General features: G+C 41.5%; 1 protein-coding gene and 1 long non-coding RNA gene across 3 annotated transcripts in view; both read left to right on the top strand.

Moving 5' to 3' along the window:
* tti2 (TELO2 interacting protein 2) overlaps positions 1–7,971 on the top strand; it is an 18,764-nt gene extending 10,793 nt beyond the window's left edge. For both annotated transcript variants that reach the window (XM_080433161.1, XM_080433160.1), the window contains exons 8-11: positions 2,720–2,910; positions 3,429–3,572; positions 4,794–4,956; positions 5,772–7,971. In XM_080433161.1, coding sequence (XP_080289287.1) covers positions 2,720–2,910; positions 3,429–3,572; positions 4,794–4,956; positions 5,772–5,858 — 585 coding nt within the window. In that variant the 3' untranslated portion in view covers positions 5,859–7,971. The remainder of the gene's footprint in view (positions 1–2,719; positions 2,911–3,428; positions 3,573–4,793; positions 4,957–5,771) is intronic.
* Positions 1–9,964, top strand: part of LOC308089548 — a 204,518-nt gene that overhangs the window by 55,526 nt on the left and 139,028 nt on the right. The gene's annotated exons all lie outside the window — the stretch shown is intronic.

The raw sequence follows: 9,964 nt of genomic DNA, 5'->3' as shown, positions 1-9,964 counted from the left end.
AAATTTTCAGAGATTGTCAGTGAAAGGGCTGGGACTGTATGACATTTTGACCAAAATAATTTTTTTGTATTATCACCATATTACATACATAATGCCAGTACTAATAGACAAAATAATTGCCACGCTTTTATATACAGACATTTTGTTTTATTGAGTCTCATAGGATGAAGTAAAAATTCACTGCCTTTTGTAAGAAAGTATTAAGCACATAAACCCCTCTACATTAACTATTTGCGACACGTTGTAAGCTTGTAGATCTGCTATTTTCTGCAAAGGTTTTCCCCAGGATACGGATGCTGGGGCGGGGGGTTTAAGTCGTTAAATAAACCCCAGCATTCGTTGTTGCCTCAGGTTATCTAATGCAGCCATGACGGTTCCTTCAGCAGCGAGGTCGCTCCAGATGGCAGTTAAACACATTGGGGGGGGTCCTCTTTATATTGTAGAGCGCAACCGCTTGCCCTTTAAATGTCATGTGCGGAACGTAGGGACATGTACGCTCTCGTCATTCCTCCAAACTGCACGTTTCATCACGGCACGGTACAATCCTAGCCTGGTAAACACCCCCTCCCTCCGGAAATCTCATGCATTGCATTGCATTTGGTTTCAGGAAGGAGGGTCTGGGATTGCTCACAGAGTAAAGCTGCCCGAACCGCTGCGCATACGAACCAATCAGCGGCTGCTAGGGGCGGGATCATCCAATCACCTGCCTAGTAGCTTGAAAAAATGAAACTCCGTCTGTCATCGATTCTGCGCCCGAAGTCTCAGATGCAAGTACGCTGTGAAACAAAATGTGTGTCGCAAGCTTCTTCCATTTGACGGAGTGAGGTTAGTACAATCCATAGTGTTCATTTAACTCTGTGAGTGAACGGTGGAAATGTAAACAAAGGAACCCTTTATATGGGTTCAGTTGGTTCTGTTCTGTTCCGTTATTGGATTTAATGACTCCTGCTTGACTCTGGCACAATTGCACATGGACTACTGGCCGTGACTGATGCTAGCTAGGGCTGTCACAATTATTTTATACTTGACGATTAATTGTCATACAAATAATTGCGATTAACGATTTAATTGTGTGGCTTTTAGTTGCACGGGGCAGATCTGACAAAAACTTAAAATACAAAGATGACTGACGATGACCGATATCAATAATCTAAATAAATAATGTATTATGGCCAAAATACCCCATATTTGATATTCAACACTCGCACAGATTTTCTTTAAAAAAATAATGGAAATAGCTGATCTACAAGCTCACAACGCGTTGCATCTAGATTAGCCGATTATTATGTAATAATTGTGACAGACAGGCCTAACTGATGCCTGTTAACGATGTCTCATTGTTAATAGATTGAATATCTATTTACTTACATTTTATGTTGCTAGAGTGTACATGCAATATATTATACATATACCCACTGTTGTAGCTGCTCTGTACATAATGTACTGTATATCAGGCTATATCTACTGTTGATAGTCTATATCCTTTCATAGGCAATACATGAAGTACTATGTTCATATTTACTGGTGAGACTGTACATTACAAGGACCACAATGGAAATAAGCCTGAGCTATATTGTGCTTTATCCTTTTGACAAATATGTACAAATATGTTTTTGCATTCTTTTCAATAAAAAAACAATCAATCAATCCTTATATTTATTTATAGAATATGCATTATGCTAACACTGTCAGACCAAGTGCAGGTGGCTATTTTTTGTATCTATCCTGTGTTGTATGCTTACTGTTGCTGCTACCACGCCTGAATTTCTTCACAGGAATAAAGGTCTATCTATCAAAAACATCAAAGATGGTCCCACGTCCCAAAATCCTCACATGATCCCACACTCGGCAGATGGGATATTGATGGGTCATTTTTTATTCATTCATCACCCCTCAGCATTTTTGAAAAAATTAAAACATCTTAGTCCTCTTAGAAGGGCAGAAAATCTCCTATAGCTGCCTTCCATCATGGTTTTCACATTGTAGTATGCTATGCCTGCGTGACCGGTGTACTTTGTACAGAGACTACATACCGTGTGGACAAATCTATTGATTAGTGCGATAAACCTCTTGAGATGCAGCATCTCATTTTCAAGGGGGTATAGATGGATGGATGGACCTTTTTATTGATCAACTACGGCAGGGGTCTTCAACGTTTTTCAGGCCAAGGACCCCCTAGCCGAGAGAGAGATGAAGCAGGGACCCCCACTACATATTTTATAAAATTGTGTTTCTGATTAAACTTTTTCACTTGGTCTGCTCTTTTTTTCCCTCAACACCTATACCTCTTTGCCAAAAATAGCCGACCTACAAGCTCACGAGGCGTTGTGAGCTTGTAGATCGGCTATTTTTGGCTAAAGTTCTCAGAAAAAGGATGCTAGTGTTCAAGTGGTTAAGATTTGTAGTAGCCTATCTCTGAGGACCCCCTAGGGGTCCCGGACCCCCTGTTCAAGACCCCTGAACTACGGTGTCAACAGCGACAGCAGTAAGTGTGACACAAAGGAATCAGAAACTTTATTGTCACATCACAGGTGTTAAACAGTGGGTGAAATGTTTATGCAAGCTCCATCGTTTTTGAAGGATAGTTAGGCGTAAGGTAAAGTTTCATCCGTGTTCAGTAACGTCTCTCTGTTCTGTTTTTTGTTGGATGTGTAATTTGTCTCTCTCTCTCAACAGTCTGTTGGATGTGTTGGTAATTTGTCTCTCTCTCTCTCAACAGTCTGTTTTGTTGTGCTTGTTGGATGTGTTGGTGGTCTTGGAGAATCCCCCCTGCACGTCGACCCCCTCCCGCCCCAGGAAGCCTGGTCGTCATGACGATGTGCTGAGGTTGATGCTGACCCACATGGAGATGGAATCCAAGGTGGATCTCCGTCACGTCTATGCCTCCACCCTGCCCCTGTACATAGAGAGGTATCTGTCTGTCTGTCTATGCCTCCATGCTGCCCCAGTACATAGAGAGGTATCTGTCTGTCTGTCTCTTGTCTGTCTATGCCTCTATACTGCCCCAGTACATAGAGGTACCTGTCTGTCTGTCTCTTGTCTGTCTATGCCTCCATACTGCCCCAGTACATAGAGAGGTACCTGTCTGTCTGTCTATGCCTCCATACTGCTCCTATACATAGAGGTATCTGTCTGTCTGCCTCCATACTGCCCCAGTACATAGACGGTTACCTGTCTCATCTGTTTGTGGTGTATGAAATGAATAGTTGTGGTGCAGTAGGGGAGTTGGAAAAAAAACCATTCATGTAAGATTCTTATTATCAACGATTCAAAATCGATTCACGATTTCCAAAAAAAAACAACAACATTGAATAGTCTTTTTAATCGAATCGTGACCCCAAGAATCGGAATGGAATCGTGAGATAGCAGAAGATTCACAGCCTTATGGTACAGTGTATTGAGGGTGCGTTGGTTTTCTCCTCCTGCAGGATGGGCTTAGCAGTGTGCAGACATCTGAAGCGGGTGGAGCAGGTGGTGGTGGCGTACCTGGAGGTGTCGGACCCTCCCGAGGAGCACGGCAGGCTGGGGGTCCTTCGGGCCCTAGAGGGGACCATACGTATCGCCTGGCCGCGGTCAGTCTCTCTCTCGATTTATTTCCTTCTTTAAAAAGAAATAGCTGATCTACAAGCTCACAACGGGTCGCATTTCAAATAGCCGATGCATATAGGTTTAAAGTGCTTGTGTGGCCTAGACGCTTCTTTTGGGCTTGTATTCATAGACCTGGTTCCTTATTTCTTTCGCACAATCTGGCAACACTGGCATGCGTATTACTATACTTGGAGGACATCAACATTTTAGGACGGCAGTGAAAATAAAATGGCAGATCTACAAGCTCACAACGAGTTTTGTGCCCGACCTTGGCGCACAACTAAGTATAAATCAGGCATAACTCTTAAGCCCAAAACCTAAACCTAACCTCTAAATCCTGGTAATCCCAACCTGAATCTTTTCCTAATTGTAAACTTGACTCTAAAGATCTTTTTTTTTTAATGATAAACAAATGCTCCTCAGGATCCTCTTGTGAGGATCATGAAAATGGTCCTATAGTTGCTGTTCCACCAAAGAGCGTCTGTCTAGAGAGCCACTTGATCCACGCAGCGCTTCCTCCCTTTGTTTCATATAATTGCAGGGATGTTTGGCCCTCACAAACATAGTAACACACACACACACACACACACACACACACACACACACACACACACACACACACACACACACACACACACACACACACACACACACACACACACAGTGGTGTAAAGTAACTAAGTACATTTACTCAAGTACTGTACTTTAGAATTTTTTGAGGTATTTTTACTTTACTGGAGTATTTCCAATTTTCTTCTACTCCACTACATCTCTCCACTACATCTCTCAAATATTGTACTTTTACTCCACTGCAACTTTTTGAAAACTTTAGTTACTAGTTACTTTGCAGATATAAATTATTATATTATAAAACATACATTAACCACTTCAGCCCTATTTTATACGTAGGCTATTTGAAAATAGAAGAGTATATTTTGATGCCAATACTTTTGTACTTTTACTTAATTTTCATATTGTGGTATTGCTACTTTTACTTAAGTAAAATATCTCAGTACTTCTTCCACCACTGTGCACATGCACACACACACACACACACACACACACACAGCTATGGGGGAGCCCTGTAGTTTTTGAAACAGAATAACTTCTGCCCCCTAGTGGTTAAACATTGATGTTGCTCTCTGTGTATGCTGCTCACTCTTCTCTCATCTCTCTCTCTCTCATCTCTCTCTCTCTCTCTCTAGGATGGAGGGGCAGCGTGTGTTTGTGTTGCTGAGGTGTCTGTTGCGGTTGTTGGTTGACGTGACGTCGGATTCGCTGCTGTCCCCGTCAATCCAAGACCAGCTGACCAATCAAATCGTCGTCTGCCTGACCCTATTGGACCACTGCACTGGTGGACAAGTACAGGTGAGACTTGTTTCCTATGAGTCAATAAGAGACAATAGCATTGCTTTATGAAACAAATTAATTTAGATATAAATCTAACTTTTATTAATGGTAGGGTAAGTGATTTTCTTGGTTAAAATAAGTGTTAAATAGCTCTATATTCTCATAGTACTCATTGCTATAGAGTGTTTGTTCAGTAACAGAGTCTCTCCAGCTCTTTATTAACCCATTTAGACCTGAGGCCGATTCTAAAAATGCCTTATAAATTCTGACCTAAGTTTTCTAAAAAAACGTACCAAACCTTACCAAAAAATGATGTTGCTATATACTGTACATAGCAACAAGAACCCCAAAAGGGGTTCCAGGCTTGAAAGGTAAGAAAATGCAGTTTCAATTTTATCCAATAAGGATGGAGAACTCCCACAGGATACAAATTAAACAAGTGAAATTGGAAGTGATGACACAAAGAAATGAGCGGACAATATTGGAACTTTTGCAATCCGCCTCAAAATGTATTTTCTGTTTATTAAAGAGCTGGAGAGACAGTGAGACTCCTGATACCGAACAAACACACTATAGCAATGATTACTATCCAATTACTAATATAGTGCTTGAACCTTTTAACAAGGAACCTTTTGTTTTAACCAAAACATATCACTTACCCTACCTTTTTAATTACAACATTTACATTACTTTTATTAACTAACAATTCGATTCCGAACTGTATTGGAGCTTTGATCTCTCGAAGGGAGTTTGAGGAGTGAATCAGAGTCCTCTCTGATCAGCCTGTCTGTCTCTCTTTTTTCTTCCTGTCTGTCTGTCTGTCCATCTCTCAGTCTGCCCTTCAGGACGTGGACAGTAGCTGTTCTAGCGCTGCCGTACAGAGTTGCCTAGCGAAGGTGAACGTGGGAACGCAGAAGTGACGTGACACAAGAAGGTGGAGCCGAGAACCGTTTAAAAAAGGACCTGGAGTCCACTTCGATGGCACCATCTCCTCCAACCTGCTGTCACGTATATTGCAGGACTCATAGAGTGCGCAGAATGCACCCATTTTGGGCGCACATGCACCCACAAATTGGGTGCATGTGCTATGCAACTGAAACGGAAATTGGTCCACCAGTGCACCTTACATTTAGCAGGTCTGTCATGTGTGGGTGCACCTACAATTATATTGTGGATGTAGGGTGGAAACATGTCCAAAACTGTTACTTTTCATTTTCACTAGTTTAGCATGACACTCTCATATGACAAAGTAGGGCATTAAATGACGAAAAAAGTTGAAATTTTGAGATAAAGGGTTTCTGCTTGACAGTGGCGATATGCTGGTGCACCTATATGGAAATGCTCCAGACAGTGCAGCGAACTAAAAGGTTAGTTTGGAGCCCTGTTTAAGAACTAAGGCCGTGTCTCTGAGTTGACACAGCAACATCGTGGTAACATGGACATCATTCTAAAGCTGGGCTGACATGGGATCACCTGTTAGGTGCAAGTTTTTTTACATTTTTTTATGTAAAGTCCATGTAAAGATATGACATGAAGAAATATGATATGACGATATGAAGAAATATTTTTGCCCGGAGCTGCGTGAATAGCGTAAGTTGAAAAACGTTTCAACTCGCACTCCGATAAACATGAAGTCGCCATCCCCTTCTCTTCCACCCGACAGTGAGGAGGAGTTTCAACACGAGGACATAACGCGTGTGGTGGAACACGCTATCTGACCTATTTCTTGTCCCTGATGAATGAAACCTGTTGGAGTTGTGACGGAGATCTCCCTCCCCGCCCGGCTTCCAACCCAAAAGTGGGAGTCATGACAGAGATGCAGTGTTGATTTTGACAGCAAATTATGGTTTAGTTTTACTCATATTTTAGTCGTCTGAAATGTTTTAATTTTTGGTCTACTTTTAGTCGACTAAATATCATAAGATTATAGTCAATTAAATCTACAGTTGATTTAGTCGACTTAAATGTATTTTGGCGATGCCTTGATGGCGTCGTAATGGCTGATTTTATGCTGAAAATAGCCGATCTACAAGCTTGGCAGCGTGACACGATGTGAGCTTATAGATCTGCTATTTTCAGAGCGCAACACCCGAGCGCAACCAAACATAAAATGTACTCTTTTAGATCTACTGGATCTCTTCTCCACTAGACTGAAAGAACGAGCCCAATCAATGGTCTTGAAGGATGGTCTTGTAACAAAAAGAAAGGCATGGGTTTCCGAGGCTACTTCTCCACTAGTCCCTCACTAACATTTTAGTCTAGTTTTTATTTGTTGACGAAATTGTCAATATATTTAGTCTTAGTTTTAGTCATCGTAGCTTAGTTTTTTTTTCTCGTTTTTATTTAGTTTTCGTCAGTGGAAAAAGGTAGTCGACGAACATTTTTCGTCACAGTTTTAGTCGACAAAATCAACACTGCAGAGAACTCCCTCCCCGCCTGGCTTCCCACCCTCAAACGTGTCACTAAAAACGAAGCTTCAGACCTCCCAAAACAATCTGATACGACTACTTCTCGGCCTTAACCCACCTAATTCCAATACACTTTGCTAGTTTGTGGTGGCTCCGGGTAGAAGACGGGGTTAAGCAAATATCACTGGGATTGGTATTCAAGGTAGTTCAAGAGACAGAGCCCTCAATACCCTCATACCTGTCGAACTACTTCTCCAAAGTGAGTGACACCCACAGCCACAACACTAGAGGGACCATGATCTGGTAGCACCCACATTTGGAACATACATGGGAAAGTTCTCATTCTACTGCTCTGCCACCACAATGTGGAATGCCCGGACACCATCCATTAAAGGATGTGTAACACCGGTTTCTTTCAAAATTGGCCTGAAAAAACATCTATCAGGACATCACAAGGGGAGGTAAATGTAATTTCCCCAACTCCTTTGTGCATATAGTGTTTGTTGATGACATGTATTATTGTTCATTTTGTATGCTATATTGATTAATTGAATACATAGGACCACAATGGAATGTCCACAGGACATTTTTGTGTTATCCTTTTAGCTTTAATGTCTTACTGTACCACGTGCTGTTTACATTTATGACTAATAAAGTATTCAATCAATCAATCAAGTCTGTTGTGTTCATTGGAGTGCATGGCCAAAGCCAGGTGCACTGCGGAGGATTCAAACCCCCTAGTTTCTGCTGTGGTGGGCGGGAACCTTACCCCATGTGCATTCTGTTTATAAACGCATGACTTATTATCGCTTGAGCCACGCTGGCATACAAGCTATGAGTGAGCAGGAAATACTTAACCTTTTATAATTTAGATAGTGAGTGTAAATGCTTCCAACAGTGGTCTTGCACCACAAACGTTGTGTTTATAAAACTCAGAAGTATGAAAACTATCAGCTACCGACAAGTTAATACTTGACCTGGTGGGGTTAAGATGTAGAAAATGTTCCCGCTGGTGGTTTCAAACCATAAACCTTTGGTTCACCAGACATTGGCATTTCCCCTGCACCACAGAAACGTGGAAGACACAGGTGACGTCTACATAATAGTAATGTTAGATGGTGATGGTTGGTCTGTAGTTGTAGCCTACAGAGGAACTGACTTTTTCATTTTCAATCAAAAATCTACCATAATTGAACGCATTTAGTCCATTTTCTCATTCTGGCATGCTCTTCAGTGAAGTATCAGAGCCAGTGCAAATTTAGACAAAACATGCAAAGTTGATGTTGAACTCGCAATCTCTCATTCAAGAAGCACATGTTTTACCACTGCACCACTGTGTCCTCCGAGATACCCTCTTACATGCTCTTCAATTAACGATTAGGGCCAAGTTTCATTTTCTTTTTTTAAAGATTTTTCTTGTGCCATTTTCTGCTTTAGAGAGAGAAGAATGGCATGGAGAAAGTTTGGGAATGAGTCTGTCATGCAGCAAAGGGCCTCGAGTCGGATTAGGTCTGTATGTCGTCAATCTTTTGTCGACATACAGTATCTACACTAAGAACACAGGAGTCTATCCCTATTACAGCACTAGAACCCAAGGAGCCAGATTGCTCACATGGTGATTTGCCAGTTCCAGGAGTCGATCGTATGACCTTGTTGTTCAGAGTCAAGAGCTCTTCCAACTGAGCTACCCAGACGCAAGAAACATTGTACATTGACATTGCATGAACGTGATGGGTCATTCACCCCAAAATAATTAAAGGAACTTGGCTCATGCACTTTTCTAAAACATAATCTTTAGTCATTCTTTAGTACTCCAGCATTGAACTAGGAGACCTGGGATTTGAACATGGGATCTCTGTGCTGAGAGCCTTATCATCAGACCACTACACCATCTCTCTATCACTCAAGGCAGATGCCTCTTGTATTTTTGAAGCGTTCTCTTTTGTATGTTAGCCTTCAGTTAGGTAAAGTTGAAAAGCAATGAACTAAGGACTGGAGTATTTCAATTTTACGAAGCCTAACATACAAACGAACACTTCAAAACAAGAGACATGAACATGGAATCTTTGTGTTGAGAGTCTGATGATTAGACCACTGCATCATCACCCAGTCTCTCAGTACTTTTGAGGCGTTCTTTTGTATATTGGCCTTCAGTTATTAAAGTTGAAATACAGCATTGATCTATAGGCAGACCAGGATTTGAACATGGAATCTCTGTGCTGAGAGTCTAATCATTAGACCACTTCACCAAGTCTCAGTTGCTCACAGCATGTATCTTTTAGTATTGTAAACACATTTCAGCCTACAGGTACCTTTACACATTCTTCAAGCTCCATTTCAACTACTTGAACCCCAGCATGCCTATTCTGGGGGGAACAATCGCCTAAAATAGCAGATCTACAAGCTCAAAACCCGGTTGCAACGCAACAAAATAATCACTCTGAGTACAGTTGTAACTCAAGTCCATCTGGATGTGAAATAATGTCAAGGAACCACCTGAGAGCTGCAACATGTGGTTTGTGATAAGAGCTGGCAAGGCTGTATGTCTTGACTCTGAAAAGAGCGGCTGTGAAGATACTTAATGTAGTCAGCTGTTCTTAAAATAAACGTTGTAGTAG

Source organism: Gymnoscopelus braueri, assembly GCF_963280865.1.
Source record: "Gymnoscopelus braueri genome assembly, chromosome: 7".
NCBI lineage: Eukaryota > Metazoa > Chordata > Actinopteri > Myctophiformes > Myctophidae > Gymnoscopelus > Gymnoscopelus braueri.
This window is presented reverse-complemented; position numbering and strand designations above follow the sequence as displayed.